General features: G+C 38.0%; 1 protein-coding gene across 1 annotated transcript; it reads right to left on the bottom strand.

Moving 5' to 3' along the window:
* Window positions 1-337: 337 nt before the first annotated feature.
* stx19 (syntaxin 19) lies at window positions 338-8695 on the bottom strand. The gene is made up of 5 exons (XM_061692875.1): window positions 8410-8695; window positions 6077-6376; window positions 5339-5575; window positions 4734-4946; window positions 338-4373 (listed from the first exon to the last, which is right to left on the bottom strand). The coding sequence occupies exons 2-5, from the start codon at window positions 6299-6301 to the stop codon at window positions 4137-4139; spliced, it is 912 nt and encodes a 303-aa protein (XP_061548859.1). The 5' UTR covers window positions 6302-6376; window positions 8410-8695; the 3' UTR covers window positions 338-4136.
* Between the last annotated feature and the right edge of the window lie 8323 nt (window positions 8696-17018).

Genomic DNA, 17018 nt, shown 5'->3' on the forward strand with positions numbered 1-17018 from the left:
ACAACTTTCCACTTTTGATTATGATAGCAGGAATTGTGCTGAATGCACTTACCGTATCTGCACTGGACCGCACACGGTTTCCCCTCTCAGTTATCCAATTGAGGAAATAACATTATGAAACTTTGGGAGCCATCTAATCAATTTCTGTGGGATTTGTCGACAGGGCAAAGTAGAACATGGAGTCAAGATCATATTTCGTGGTGCACTGACTGGCCTAAGCTGAGACAACATCATCTTATTTGCTCATAATAGCTTGTGAGCTATTTCACAAGGTCAAAAGAATGACTTACCAAAACAAAAACAAAAAAACATTTGATGCATTTCTGACCATGTTTTATTTTATTTTCAAAAGAGGTCTATTGGACTGCAAAGAAATGTTCACACTAAATGTGTTCAATGTCTCTTACGCCAACCCTTCCATCAGCATAAAGTGAGGCCGAATCCTCTGAATTAAATTCATTCCCCAACATCTCAGTTAATTTTCACCTTTGTCCCAATGTGTCACAGCTGTTTGCATAAAGCCTATTGTCTGCCAAGGCCTGACAAACGCCGATTATAATTATTGCATATCAGCTCCCTCTACTGGCCAAATCTCTTTCACCTGAGCCGCTATCATGCCATTTGTTTTAACGTTCTAATACAATACATTACAATACAACACAATGTGTTTGTGTAAATATTGTCTTTGTATCTGATGAACTAATGCAGCAAGAAAAATACTTCACCTTTTCAACTCTAAGTTTCAGTACAAACTGTAGCGAATCATATCAGCTCGGCGTGACCTCACATTATGCTGACTTTCCTCACTGTGAAGGACAAAAGTTTTCATGAGCCTGCTTTGGGTCTCCCAGCAAGCTAAGACAAAATAACAACACATTTATTACAATTACACTTCACACTTTAACAGTGACCAATGCAAAAGTACTTTATGTTCGAGCTATTAATGTTTTTTTCTTTTCCAAGAAAGTGTCAATTTTAATGAAACTGTTTAGCGCAAACTATATACACCGTAGCACTTTATATCAAGATAAATGTATCAATTCAAGTTTTGTGCTATCAAATAAAATTTGATATCATAGTTAACATTTTCAGAACTATAATTTAACACTGTCCAGTGTTTCTATCCTCTGATGTATCCAATGCACACAATAATTTAGGGTTAGATAATGTTTGAAAGAAAGCAAAACACTGTATTTTGAATAAAACTAAGGATTTCTGGGGGAGGTTAAACTAAAATCCGAAAAACGAAACATATAATGCAGACTTTCCTCAGTATTTAGTAAGGCTAAGTGTTTTTATTGCACCGCATACACTCCTTGAAGTCTCGGCGCCCTTTGCACAATGGTCATTGCACCGGACTATTGCAATATTAGTCATTCCAACTGCTCTAAGTGCTAGAGGACTCTGCATCTTTTTGCACAATTGTCAAAAAGAAAATTATTTACCGGCATTACCAGATAACTAGCAACTCTTTACTGGTCATTGACTGTTTTTTTATCAATGTCTTTCTGTCTCCAAAGTGTTATCTGTCAATTGTCTGTCTGTTGTCCTACTCGAGCGGCTCCAACTACCGGAGACAAATTCCTTGTGTGTTTTTGGACATACTTGGCAAATAAAGATGATTCTGATTCTGATTCTGATTCTGATTTCCCTGGCCACGGTGCCATGTTTTGTTGTTTTTATGTTTTGTTATGGAAGATATTGGATTAAAGTGGATGGCTTTTTCTACACCACCCTTACAATAAATACATATTTAATCATAGTATAAAATCTGGAAACAGAGCGACTTTACTCAGTCGGAAGTTAACATCTTTAACTATACGCTATCATTGACATTGCCTTGTCAGCAAGTATCAAGATGTTTGTAGATTTTGGATGGAAAAATGTGCGCATAAAATATTTCCAGTGAGCTGGGATGAAGGTAAAATATGTTTTATAATTAACTGTTGATAGTAGAACTGCCAGGCAAACAGATGCTATATGATATGAACACATTTTTCTATCTTCCTTCAGTTTCACATTGTGATGGATGTAATAAAAGCAGGCGGTAATGTCGACTCTGTCTTTTGTTAGGGAAAAAAAAGGTGCATGGAAGCAAATTGGGGGCTGTAAAAACGCCATTTCTTCATGAAGTGAGACATTTAGGGAATGTGTGGATGAAACTGGCCTTCAGCTGTCATGCACTAAAAACTGCTCCACATAGATTTCTTTCCTGCTATCTTTAAACCAGTCCTGTCCTGACAATAACGTTTAACGAATACGTATAACGACATTCTGTAATACAATGAGAATATACAAAGTGACAATCCCCAGTCTGATTGTCTGATTTGTTTAAAAGATTAAGTATACAAATCAGACTCTCTTCTCTCTCAGCATTTGACTTGTGGGAGTCAATCAGTACATTCAACTGGCAATTATGTCAGTGAACACTGGATGGCATTGTTGCTGCTCTGTAACCTTTTTTTTTTTTTTGTATGTGTGAGGTTATGCAGCGCAATAATATATTGTCATAATATTATATTGTTATTTCCATTCCATATTGCAGCTTACATGCTTTTATGTTGTTGTTTTTTTCAAAATGTCACCCCAATCACTGCAAGGCAGGGGTGGGGGGGGGGGGGGAGGAACAACAACCCACAATTTTTCTGATGCCATTGAAATGCCAGTAAACACCTCAAAGAAAATCCCACCTGGTTCCTCTACTAGACCCAGGGGATCCTTGTAAATAACATGTTCCCTAAATAAAACACCATATTGATAGGTAGCGTTTATTATGTGTCATGTGAATGGCCAATATCCGGGAGAAAATGCCAAACTGACTTACTTAATGTCAATCCTGTCAATCAGTCTTAACATTTGTGTCGTTCAAGTTCAAGTTGAAACACTTTTGTTTTAAACCAGCATTATGGTTAAAATAAAAAAAAAAAAAAAAAAAAGGAACACATCTTTTGCACAAAGTTACGGTTCTATTTACACAGAAGGTCTTGGGGGAACTGCAGGCGCAGCTGTTGTCGTAATCGGAGGCAAACCCGTTTTTCCTGTCTCGTATTGCCACACCCAAGTTACCTGTCTGCTGACACACACGACACGGGGCATCGCTCACTTTTCCGTCTCTTCACTGACTTTCATTGGTTCAGTACATCTGACATGGGTGGAGTTACGCACTGTTCCAAATCGAGTTAATAAATACACACCACAATAAATTATATTAAAAAATATATAAACATTAAATATATTATTTACTGTAACTGGGTTTAAACCAGAGCAATGTCATAATTAATTATCCCTCAGATTTGAAAGAACAATAATTATTAGTCCAAATCTCTTATATACTAGTACAGTCGAACATTACATTTGAACACAATTTATTCTGGAAGTTTGTCTATATATGTGATTTGTTCAAATATAGATTTTTCTTTCCCACATGAAATAGTCACTGAATTAATCAATTTGTCATAAATAATTTATAAATTGTGCAGACAATGTTTTAATTAACATTCTTAACAGTCAAGTTTTAAAAAAAAATAATAATTTTGCAGGGTTCCACTCTATATGCTATTTAACTGAAATGAAATAATGCTACTTCCGTTAAAACATGGTGACAACATTTCCTTCTTTTTCTATCATTGGCATCTGGAAAAAAAAGAAAACTAAATCCCCCACAATAATAAATATGAGCTTTAGCAAAGTGCACTGTCTAAATATAGCATTTGGGGGGGCGGGGGGGGGGACACAAGTGCTTGTGGAAGAACCAAAAAGTTTAGAACAGTGGAATTTGTGATGAAGCAGTGATAGTTGCAGAGGTAGAAGTCTTGTTTGTGACCTCTTTCAGATGACAGTGAAGGTCTCCAATAAACAGCCATGTTGGTGAAGAGCACTCAGTGAACTGTCTCTTCCAATAGCAGTCACTTCACACCCTCTTCAAAAAAATAAGTGCCTCAAATATCAATTCCTGGCCTCCCCCTTAATTGTTTTCTATGCTCTGCTGAATCTGTCTTCACCGTTGCTGTGTTCAACAGCAAGAACCGCAGTACCATAACCTTCACTTTAATGGCACTCGATTCCAATGTTGTTTACTCCCAACAGGTAAGGCAGACACTTAGAATACCAGCCGCTGGATCCCAATTCGTTGAAGTTTAAAAGCAGCATTTCCAGGGAGGGCAACAGCAGCAGCAGATCTGACGAAGAGGGTTTTTTTTCTTGTACCTGGCGGCCAACTTGAACTTCTCATTAGAGGCTGCCACATAATCCTGGGTCCTCTCTACATTGGTCTGTATGTGCTCAATTTGGGTCCCTTGTTCCTCCACGAGGATGAAAATGTCCATGAAGAGGTCCCTCAGCTCAATCATGTTGCTTTCGAGGCTCAACAACTCCTGAAGGATAAGAACATACAGCATGTAGAAAGTACACGTTTCAACCTCCTACAAGCAAAGGTTATTTTTTATACAGAATGTAAATAAATGCAAAAAAAGGTTGTACTTTTGATGTGCTATTTCCTACTTTCCCAAAAACCACAAATGCAACATCAACAGTCTATTCATCTGGTTTAGAAATGAACTGTTATTATTTGTGTCCAAGTTTGCTGACAAGCAATTCCCGAATCAAGTATACACCTGTAAGTCATGAATTTGGACTTTATGACATTGTAACATGATTACAACTTTAAGAGCCAAAATGATGTAAAGGAAAAAAAAGAACATAGCAAAATGTAAATTGCTTTCTGTCATCCTCACCTTGTGCCGCTGTTCAATCTCAGACAGTTGGGACCGAGTGATTCTGACATCGTTTAACAGGTTTTCATTGAAGACTTCCCACTTTCCTGTGGCAACCATCTCGTTCACCTCCGCTTCCGTCACATCCCTTCCGGAGACTTCCAGCTGCCGGATAATGAAATGCTTACAGCGCTCCTGCTTGGTCAACAGTCCTTCATTGTACTGCCGCATTACCTGCATAAAATATAGCAGAAAGAAAAAAGAGAGGATGAAAAAGGAAGAGGGAAATTAATGAGGAGAAGACATTTGGGTCCCATCTTAATATCTTCTGGAGCCCCAGGCAGAAAAACAGTAATAAAGTGAATAGATTGAGTAAATTAAAGTGATTCCCCATATCGGTTGTTACAACTTTAGTATTCCATGCAGAAAATCTGTCTTTTTATCTTTGATTTATAGCCTCCTCTGCATGTAAGCGTATTTAGTTTATTAGCTAAAGATCTAATGATTTGTGTTGAGATCTGAGAGAGAGCTCAGGCAAGGTCAAGGTTTTATATTATTCATATAAATGGAATAGCAATGAAAGGAAATTCGCGTTTCAGCAAACAAAGCAAGTTGTATTGACCAACCTGCTGGAATTTAAGATAAATGGCTGCATGCTGGGAGCGTTGTATTCTTGTTGCAACAGCAGTAGGACCATGCTGCTCTTCTGCTTTTTGCACTTGTTTAGAAAGCTTGTCCAGACGTCGGTGGAGGCTCTCAGCTTGGAGCTTGATGTCCCTCGTAATGCTGCTCTCTTTTTTCATTATACTAAAGCGCCGCATCGTTGCGACCAACATCTTCTGCTGTTGGCTGAATTTCAGGACCTGGTTGAGATTAGGGACAGTTTTCCTAGTCGTTAGACATCACAAATAAAGCAGTGTGACCATCGCGCACATTGAGTCACTAATTCCCAACCCAGAGTGCTGTGGCATACAAATACGGCGTGAAAGGTCATCAGGGGTGCTGATGAAAATGATCCAATTTCACTTAATATTTCAGAAAATTATCATGTATTTACTATAAATAATGCATCTTTGTTCATCTACCTACGCCAATGACGGATAGTGACGGGGAGAACAATAAGATACTTTTCCATTAGATGGCAGAAGTTAAAATTAACCTGTGTATGTGTGTCATGGCTTCTGCTCGTGTTCAATTAAACAGGCCTAAATTTCACACTGGGTCGAGTAATGAGACAAGATCATCATTATTTCAGTATCCATACTTTTTGTGACATTTGCTGATGTGCGGTGAGATTTGTATTCTGTAAAACAGGTGCGTTGGCTTCATAATGGTTGGGAAACACTCCTCTAAGTAAACCTTACCGCGATCTCCAGCGTGACAATATCATTTCGGATTTGTTGAACTTCCGACAGGAAATTGTCAATGACTGGCTCCTCCTCAAACAGCACAGCCTCTGGTGTTATGACCCCGACAACTACAGACATGCCAGTGTCGTCGTCGTCCTCGGACTGGGGGTTAGAACTCAAACTTCCTCGATCAGAAACCTCCTCAGTCCTCTCCAGTAACTCTTTTAAGCGGTCTCTCATTGTGGCGGAGCACTGGCCATGGATTGCTCCTGAGCACTGCAGAATTAGCGTCTGTCACTGCGGAGGCTGAAATGTCTGTTGGATAAAAATTGAACTGAATGATTCCATTGATATTAGATATCCGCTTTTCAAGTCACCCAATACATGCGATGAAGTTTGGACTACTTTTTGGCCGATCTTTTTCTTGCTGCACGTGCATTTACAGTATACGACATAGATCCACTATATGTGGATGTGCATGGAATAGGAGCCACAGGCCTCCAGCAAACCTGAATAATCCTGAAAAAAAGAAAAGTCATGACGTGCTAAGCCATCCTGTTCCACTTTTATGTGACTGTAATGCCGAGTGGGTGCTACCACAGAAGGCAATTTTTCACCCCGACTCTATTTACCAGTTATGGTGGGTCACTGCCTCACTTGGCCCCGATGCAAGTAGACCACAACGGATTTCTCAATCAGCACCAAAAATTAAAACAAAAACATTATTCTTTCATCTGTATACTGTATAACATGATTATATTATTTTCTTTGAGAAAGAAACAATCTGTATATATAATAAGAACAAAAGCTGGATCAGTGTTTGTTTGATTGGATAAATAGAGGTACATTATTATATTTTTTTTTTCGAATGGCCTTTAATAATAACATATGTAGTACAGTATGTAATTGTGTATGGGTAAAATCAACAATAAAGTCATCAATAAATTGTTACATTTAAAATAGTTTAAATGGGACTGCAGAATTTTTGTGAATGTTCTACCCTCCTTAGCAAATCAGTTATTACTGTTTTTAATTGATACTATTGTCTGTAACAGTTTCCAGTGCGTTATTTTATATTATTTTTAACATAAAATTGTTGATTATCTTGTGGTGAGGCATTTCACTGCACTGTGAATATGACTCTATATATGTATATGGTATACTTATGTCTTTAAAAAAGTATTTGCAACAACAGATTTTCCCATTAAAACTGTGTGGGTGTTGTCTAGCCAGCAAAATAAATTAGTATTCTTGAAGCAACTTGGAATACTACACGAAGCGAGGAATTCATTATTTAATATTGGATTGTTCAACAACGTTGTCAATGTTACAAAAGCACTGCAAGAGTAAAACTAATATGGCTGTACGCACATGTTCGGAGTGGTGATATTTGCCAAAGATTTGCCGAAGCTGAAGTAAAGACAGGAGGTGCTCCAGATTCCAACAAAGATCCAGCGTTACATTTTCTGAATTCCTTTCAAAGGTGAAGTGTATTGTTTTCAAGAATTTAATTAAGCATGTCGGATTTAAAAATCTGACTTTGCAGGACATTTTTGAAGAGCTTAACCGTGCTTGAAAACGCTGACAAATGGAGCATCTGAGAAAAAAATAATAATTTAATGTTGGAGAGGTTTTAAGATGCAAATATTGCCACTTTATGAGTACTTAGAAATGTTCCTCACTTGGATTTCAACGGTCAGATAGTGAGGGTGCGTATCCCTTGTGAATGCAACAATTACAAGGCCATCCATCTTATCCCATAAGTACTTGATGAAATGCATGTAAACAGACCCTGGGCAATTGCAAGATTAGAATTTGCCAAATAGTTCTAGTTAGGTCATCTAAACAAATGGTTGTTGCAAAGAGAACAAGATAAACCTGTAGAAGCTTATCAGAGCTTAAAGAATAGCCTGTAATTCATAAGTTTTGAGTCCAAGTTGTTTTTCTCCTCCCTTTCCTTTTTTGCTTTCCTCTAGTGCTAACAGCCAGGCCAAGAAGAGCCGATTAAAAACATTATTGAGAGGATTTGGAAGTATATTCTATGGTGTATAAACCCAAAACCTGGAGGAAAGTGGCAGGTTTATTTTACTTGGGGAAGTAATTCTGTGACTAAACATTGTGTTCTGTAAAACAGAACTTGTTTCTTGTTTACACTGCAAAGTGATATTCCTCAACTTCATAAATGTGGAAGAGAAGCGTTTTCTTGTTTTTTTTCCCCCCCTCTACATGGTTGCAGTCTTGATCTTCAAGGTTGTGTATGTGTAAGCGTGTAGTCTGCAGTTGTTCACACACCGGCTGACTGAAATGTATGTATTTCAAATCCAACTTGAACACATCATTATATTTACCTTTAGACAGTCAGTGTCCCATTTTATGCTCTCAGTTGAGTTGTCCTATCCAGATTTGTCCCAAAAATATATTCCATAGACTCTGGCATGAAGTCATCTTCGGATCTAACAACTTATCAGTCCTGTTTGAGCCCCGGATAGCAGGCACAAGCTGTTCCATAACGCTCATAGGAAAAGTTACACTCACAAGCTGGGGAACTTTTGAGAAAGTCTATTGGAGTCTTTTTCAAGCACCTCCCTTCATTTTGAGGAAGGCCTGGATATAGCCACTAGGAAGGGGGCAGACTGCAGGCTTATTTGCTTATCTAAAGAAATGACGTGATTACCTTCAGTTAAGGAAAGAGAAGCGACAACATGGAGAAGAAGAAGATGTGCTAATCCCTCCCCTTATTTCTGCTCTGGTAAACAGAGCGCAGCAAATACAAATGTATTGTGTACTATGCTAGAGCCAAACAATAGGACTTAGGTGTCAAGCAGGGCGTTAGGTTTCTGATGCACAAAGTTGATTTCTATGTGAAATGTCTGAGTTCACAGGATAAGCCCTCTGGGTCTGGGGTATTGTAGTCCTTAGGCCCGAGTAAGTCCACTGAGTACCTTTGACAGATTTCAACTGACAAGCTCCCCAAAACCTCTGTGCCTTTTCAGCACGGGAAGCGACACACTTGGCTAAGCTGCACGAAGTATGGTGTCATGAGTTTGGAGAGGTCAACTGTTCTGTCTGGGTCACATTCATCGTTGAAGGCCGGTTGCAATATTTCATTTTTTTCCCTATAGCCTACTGTGTGTTCGTAACCTTGTAGCAACCATGTTGTTGGTGTGGTTGCCAGATATGCCTCTGAGGCAGCACATAGGTTAAAGGGTCAGAGAGTTAATTAACCTTAATGCATATTTTAGTCTGACTTTGAAGATTCATTTACTTTTTTTTTTTTTGCATCATAGCAGGTTGGCTTAATTGATTCATTTTCCGAGCACAATGTGGACCAATTAAACCCCTAAAAGTTTGGAAATCATCATTCAGTTTATTTCTAGTGGGTGTTATTATTTGGCTTCAGTAAGACAATTAAAAGACGCATTAAAGATATGATGACTCTGCCAAATGATGTTGGTGAAGCTTAATTCCGCTATACCTCTGCGCATGTAATAAGGCTGCATTGTTTTGTTAACCATGAGTCAGTCATCCCTAAAGGAAAGATATTATGACAACAAAGCAAAACCGGTTTTCTGCGTTTCAAAAATCACCCTCATCAGCATCATGCGCTCTATACCGCATGCGAAACTGTTTGTTCAAGTTATGAGTCAGATCAATCATATTGGCACATCTGTAAATTATTAATTAAGAATACATTAAGATAGCCTTTTCAAATTTAGGGTTCTCAAAATGAGGCAGCATTAATTTTTTTAATTGTCAGTAAATCTGTCGCTGGTGATATATTTTAAATGACTATTAGCTCAATACCTAGTACATAGTATACCTAGTAGTTGTTTTAATTTGGATCTTGGGGTGCAGTCAGTTTCTCTAATTTTGGATTTTGGGTTTTGAGCTTAAACGGTTTGGGCAATGCTGCATGAAATTATTTTTTTATTGACTCTGGGGGGTCAACATGCTATATTTGATCACATTGTCTTTTGCCACACCGGCCTAGTGAAAATGCTCCAGTCGCGCACAGATCGCACTCTCCATGCATGTGAGACCGTCATTGCGTCTCACTTTAAGGGAATGAACGAAGCCGCCTTCATAGGTTGCAAATACAGTTGGCTGTGTTCGCGCCACAGAATGCCACACAAAAAAGGTACATTACAACTTTTTCAGTGCAAAAGTCCATTCACATACATTAATACTGCCTCTGGTCTACCTTTAGTTTTCTCCTTTCCCACCGGGCTAGTTTATTTAAATAGATTGCTCACTAACCATGTTGCCACAACACTGTAATAAAGGTCAATGATGTCAACCGTGTGCATACATCTTCTAACAACTGTAAAAACAAGTAAGCAAGAACAGACACGGACTGATCGTCAGTAGAAATGTCTTTAATAAAGTAAGAACCAATAGGAAATATGCAAAATATTAAAAATCGCATGCCACCTTGCAAACACATATTGTGTAGCAGGCTTCCACTGTATCACACAATAACAGATGAGATCTGTAGGTGTTACTGCACAAAAAGAATATCAGAATATGTTTTTAAAATTATTCATTGTATTGGTTGTGTAAGGAAACCAATAATGCAATGCCCAAATAACCTCTCCTCTACAACTGTGGGTGAAACTCTGTGGCAAAATAAGAAGTTTAAAACCGTGCACGCATAAGAAATTGAAGGTCAAAACAGATATAATGTATATGGGGTTTGAAGTGCCAACATTATTATTATTATTATATCACTGAAGTGCCAAAATTATTACACAGATAAGTGAATACTCAATACTCAATAATCACGCAGAATATGCCAGTTAACTGCAATGCCAGCACAGACTATTGTATGAAGTAGCATAATAATGAATGAGACGTTTTCCATGTTATAGTCAAGATATCATTCAACCAGTTGCATACAAAAACAATGCTTGCTATATGGTAGTTTTTCAGATATATTGATTGTATCAGAAAACTGATATGATGCAAAAATTGCATTACAGACCCTTATAAACATCACCTAAGTGTCATATGGTGGGACAAAGATGCTGGAGAAGATAAATGTGTAAGGTGCTATAGCTGGTCAGAGGGGCAAGGATAATGGGGGCAAAGCCACCATCATTAAGCCAATGAGAGAGATTGATACTGAGGTTGTGGCCTTGCCTGGTAAAATGAAGAATTAGAAATCTGTATACTTTAAATGTTCCCTTTGGTGCAATTTGAATTTATGGTTAATGTAATTATAGTAAGCACTGGTATACTTTGCTTTTTTTGCTTTTTTCTGGACTCGAGAACCAACATGCAAGCTATGTACAAGACAGGAATGTGTGGACTTTACTTCCTGATGAGTATCAGATGTTTGAGTGTGTGCAGGAAGTTGTTTGAGCTCATTTAAATTTATCTGTGGTGGCAAGTGTTATCGACCAACTGGATTAAAAAACTCATCAGAAAGGCTGGTGATGCCATGTGACAATGAAGATGGAATTCTTTGAGAGATCAGTAATCATTGACAAACTGCAATCCATCATGAACACGCTTTCTCACCCTCTCCAGGAGCTCCTGAAGACTATTTTATAACATAACCGTACTAGTTAGATTAACTCTCCAATGTGTGTGAGCTGAACACAAATCCATAATGAAAATGGTGAATATGTCCAAACGATTGAATGCATACATATATCATAACCAGTATATACCATACATGTCAGTATTTATGATACTACTTTATTGATGAAAAAAATATATATATACAGCGTTATATATAGATGTTTATATATATATATATATATTATCTTTTTTTCTTTTTTTCTTAACAAAGAAGGCATTGCATTCACATTAATGTAACACTGTAGTTTAAAATGACAGCATTTTCAACTCATATACAGTATATCCACTCCATGATAAGTTAACGACAAGAACGAAGACGAGGAGGGTGTCACAGGACAGGTTCGTGGCGCAATAGCCCACATCCCTGCATATCCCAGAGAAACACACATACATACACAAACATGCCCATACTCATCTCCCACCTGCCGGCCACCCCTCATCGAGATAGAGGCAGATCGAAATGCCTGCAGATGACAAGGTGGGAATGGATTGGCTTCCATGCCCTTGTCATGTTGCTCCATCTGCACCAGACAGAGAGAAAGACAGATAGAGCCTATGGCAGAAGGCTGGGCGGTAAGGGAAGACAGGTAGGAGAAGGCAAAGTGATGCATCCAAAGACAAGATTAAATGGACAAAAACATGACTTTAATCAAATTAAAAAGATATATAAATCTCTTTGTTAGGCACATTTGTTGTTTTCTTTGTGGTTTATTTGGTCACGTTTCCTTTTTCATAGCAAAGTACAATGCATTCAAAACACATAGCTTTACAGCATACACTCATCACTTTGAACGAAAAACAATTCTTAAAACCACTGAACCAGTGGGATAACTCACTGCTAGTGATATCTAGTTGACAATGACAATGATATATAGTACCACAACCTTCCCCTTTGAAGATCAATATTCAATATCTCGAGAACATCTTTCACTCATGTCCCCAAATGCTATGTTTCCCTACTTTTATTGAGCCAAGCCAAATATTTTACATCGTCACAATCTCGCAGCATACCACCAAATAAAAATAACACAGAAAGCATGAACACTGAAATAATGATCATCTCGTCTCGATTTACTCACAAATTGACTTGTTTCGTGTGAAATCTGGGCCTGTTTAATTGAACACAAAGCTAATATACTCGCATAAAGCTATGACTCAATCTTTTGTATGAATGACAACCGATGGATATTCAGGTTCATTGTACCATCCAATGAAAGAGCATTTAATTGCTCTGCCTGTCACGATATGACACTGGCATTGATAGATAAACAAAGTTGTATTTGTAGTTAATAACAATATTCAGACAAATTAAGTGAAATGTGACCATTTCCTGTGGCACCCCTGATGATCTCTCACGGCACCCTGGTTGGAAATCACTGCCCTCATGGTTCGGTTCCTATTGCCTAAAATGCTAATCATACCATATTCCATCCAGTGGAATTTTATGTTCGTTTGATTTATAGCAAATATCTTAGGTCACTATGGGTTTTTTTGTTTAAGAAAGGCTAAAATCCTAGAGCGCTATAACTGCTTTTAAAATTATAATTTGACGTATTCGAGTCATGGCCCAGTATCAGGCAGTTGTTGTCTCCTATTACCTTCAAATGGTTGTTTGTCTACATTTGCCCTGTGATTGGCTGTCGGCCAGGTTTACCCTTTACGCCTGAAGTCAGCTGCGATAGGCTCCAATTACGCGAGCACCTAATGAAGACGAGCAGTTTAGAAAATGGATGGATGGATGGATGGATAGATGGATGGAAAAATATTAGGGGGCCAAGTTAGAAGAATACATCAAAATAAAAGTGCCTTAATTGTGTTTCTTTGCTCATCTGTTTGTTAACTAGTTTCTTTATGTCCTTGTTCATGAATGGTGAACCATGCCAATTTGATTCTGAGGGTAAGCCAGTTCCACTGATGGCATTGTGCTGTGAAATGGGAAAACTGAATGCTTATAGCAACACCTTTACCTGGACAAAAATAACTCTTCTGGACTTGACCTTTATTGGTCGCCTGATATTGGGTGCCAATAGTAGAGTGAAGACACAATCTGGCCAATATTTACCAAATTAGTGTTTTGCAAACGATATTGTGGATGAGCTGCATTGAACAGTCTTGATTTGTCAAGATGTAGCTCCAATTAGCATCAAATAGTAGTTCGTTTTGCACCCAACCATCCATCTCTCTACTGCGGAGACTATAGTGAAGTCATGTGGTTTTATTCTAAATTTATTCCCAAATACAATCAAAAAGCTTGGTTGTCTTCCCTTATAAGTGATCGTTCATAATTAACTTTCTTTCTGTACAGTTACCCTTAGACTCAGCTAAAAAAAAAACAGTTTGAGGCCTAACTCTTATGACTTGCATTGCATTTGTCTCAAATTAAAATGTTTTGCCGGAGCTGTGATTTATGAACTTTAAAAGTTGTCATTCACCTATGTTGATGTGATTATTATTAACTTCCCAGGTAAACATCCTTTGTTTAATTAATTCAATAATTGTGCAGGAAATACCATAAAGCTGCTAAAATATTTTTTATGGGTAATTTACTGTTGGACCAATGTATTTTCTGCAAGGTGATGTGGTGGCAAATGCTGAGAGGCAGGTTAATATTGTTTCCCCTCTCACGCGGATTAATCACCTACCTACTACCTGCCAACATAATCTTTGTCAGGCGATAGGGAGACTCTGCCAACTGCTAAACTGCGAGACAGCAGGCGGAAGAGAGAGAGATTGCAGGGAAGAGAAATTAACCACATTAATTCTCTTCATACTTCCCATAAACATTTTTGTCATCCTCGCCTTGTTCGTTTACCTTTTATTCTTTTACATTGTCTCTGTAAGGATATCCATTATATTCTTTGCAAAACCACAACTTTGGCAAGTGTTTAAACAGCGTGTATGATCCTTTTTTTTTTTTTGGTTCCTAATGTCAACATGGAAAATTATAACAATATTATTTAGAATTATTATCAAAATACTGTACGTTTGTATTTTTCTTTACCTTGTGAGCTACCCCAATAAACTACACAGTGTGCAGAGTGGAGGTCAGATATGGAGATAGAAAAAGTGAATGCCAAGCCGATGCTTTCTGAAACGACATGTGAAATTGAGATCGAAGCAATCCCATTTGTTCCTGTTAACTGGACGTCTCTCATTGACGTCTGCTGATGGGAGTTTGTCTTGGACGATGTCCTTCATTTCACCTCTCGAGGTCGCTACCATTATTCCTTCCCCTATTCTTTCTTCCATACTCCTTTCCCAATGTTGAGTTCATAAATTGCTGAATATAAAGCCTTGTTTCCAGTCCGTTAAATGCACCAGCCAATGCCAAGGGCCTTTCATCCCCTGTTGCACTGAAGGCACTTAGATGAAAAAAAAACAAAAACATCACCTTCATCTCAGTGCAACTTCGCCTATATGAGAATGCATCATTCAAGCAGAAAAACTAAACAATAGCCTAAACAACATCCCATCTCAAGCCCATGCTACTGTTACATCTGCTGCGCAAGAAGGCCAGATGTATTGATTTTACTGTGCAGTTCAGATTTTTCAGATTCACTGACCTTCTGCGGTCTACTAAGCTCTCACAGACAACACAAAAATATACAGTATATATTGCAACGGCAGGCGGTGCATTTAGGACCTGGGGTTCCAGTGGGGACTTAAGTGACCTGATCCACTCCTAATACTACACAATTTTACAAACTATACAAGAACACAATACAGTATGGTTAAGGTAGCCAAATTTCATAGATATATCCCCCAAACTCTGTAAGGATGCTACTGTATACATGTGTAAAATATAACTGTAGAGTTACAGAAAACACAACTACGCACAACTATTTAACACAAGGATGAATGTCACATTCTTAATGATCAGGGCACAGCAAGCAAATGCATTTTTTGGAATTGTTAGTGAATGACACTGTGTTTTTGTATGTCTCATGACAAGCAACAAGGATTACCACAACTGTGCTATTGTCATTGAATGTGTGTATTTTGTCTTGCAGTGCTTCCTTTTTTTCAGCGGTAGGATGAGGTGAAATAAAACACAGGCAATATCCAAGTGATTGAATATAATTTTGCATTTGCTGTGGAGTAATGGTATTAAAAGAAATAATCATGGGTAATGCAGAATCTTTTAAATTCTAATTATTTTTACATAGTTACAATTAATCAGTTCTCATTTCCTACAACAGATATTTGTGTCTGTCAGGTGCAGACTAAAGAGAGCAACCACTGAGTTATACGTAATGCAAGTACACTACAGTCGTGGATTGTGAATCACTGCAGGCAGAGTAAACCTATGCAGTAGACTGATGGCACGAGCATGGTGCAGATGCCTGATGCAATCGTCTTTGCACGTCTCTGATAAACGGATGTCGGCACATCACTGTTCCACACTGAAAACACAAAGCGGTCCAATGTCTCTCGCTTGTCACTTTGGGACTTTTTTCATGTTTCAGGCATAGTTTTGAATTGCAAGGCAATTTAAGTGTGCCACTTTGTTTTGAATACAAAGTCATTAGTGGAAAGATAAAGAGGAGCATCTGTTTTTTTTTTTTTTTGTTTGTACAGGAAGTTTATTCAACCATGCAATACGAATTATAAGTATATTATCTATTTCTGATCTAAAGATTACCTCTGCAAGTTGAGGATTGAGCGATGTATTTCACTGCTTATGCTAAATGGGCCAGGTCGAGTAATATTTACATGACACATTTGTTTTCACCACTGTGCCTAAATTTTTTTGAAAATGATTCATCCATTTCTATCACTATTTAAGTGTATAACTCAGCATGCTTTCAAATCTAGCACAGTAATAGCTCAGCGTGTATTCTCTATGGCCTTTTAAATGCTGCAAATGCCTTGCCTTTTCTCCTAGTTTCTTTTAAGCCATTTAACAATCCTTTTTTTTCCCACAAAAAACAGAGTGCTCTGTATATGTACCCCAAGTTGTGTATCATGATCACTTATTCCTGCATCAGACAGTAACTGTCTTGTTTTGGAGAATGTTGTACTTTTTGTTTTGCAGCAATCTTTTAAACCCTGCATTGGTTTCTTGACCAAACAAACAAAACAAACAAAACACAACAAAACAACGGATTGCTCTCTTTCCCCAAAAACAACAGCAGATGAAATATAAATGTGTACGAGGTCTTGTCTAACCCTGGTAGAAATACTCATCAAGTCATGCCTCGAGGCTGTTTATGCTTCTTCTAAGCTTGGAAGCATGTCTGTAGCTCTCTGATTATTGATGTACTATTTTGTTGAAGTAAGTTGTCATGCCCTCCATGTGAACCCCTGTAAAAGATAGGTGAAGAGGACAATTGTTTTGAAAGGGTCTTTCTTGTGCTTTTACTTACCCTCTAGA

This window comes from Phycodurus eques, chromosome 12 (assembly GCF_024500275.1).
Source record: "Phycodurus eques isolate BA_2022a chromosome 12, UOR_Pequ_1.1, whole genome shotgun sequence".
NCBI classification, from domain to species: domain Eukaryota; kingdom Metazoa; phylum Chordata; class Actinopteri; order Syngnathiformes; family Syngnathidae; genus Phycodurus; species Phycodurus eques.

Coding starts and splice junctions, on each gene's coding strand:
- stx19 (XM_061692875.1), bottom strand. CDS start 6,301: ATGAGAGACCGCTTAAAAGAGTTACTGGAGAGGACTGAGGAGGTTTCT. Junction 4,947..5,338: donor TTTATCTTAAATTCCAGCAG/GTTGGTCAATAC, acceptor TATTTTATGCAG/GTAATGCGGCAGTACAATGA. Junction 4,374..4,733: donor AGATTGAACAGCGGCACAAG/GTGAGGATGACA, acceptor CTTATCCTTCAG/GAGTTGTTGAGCCTCGAAAG.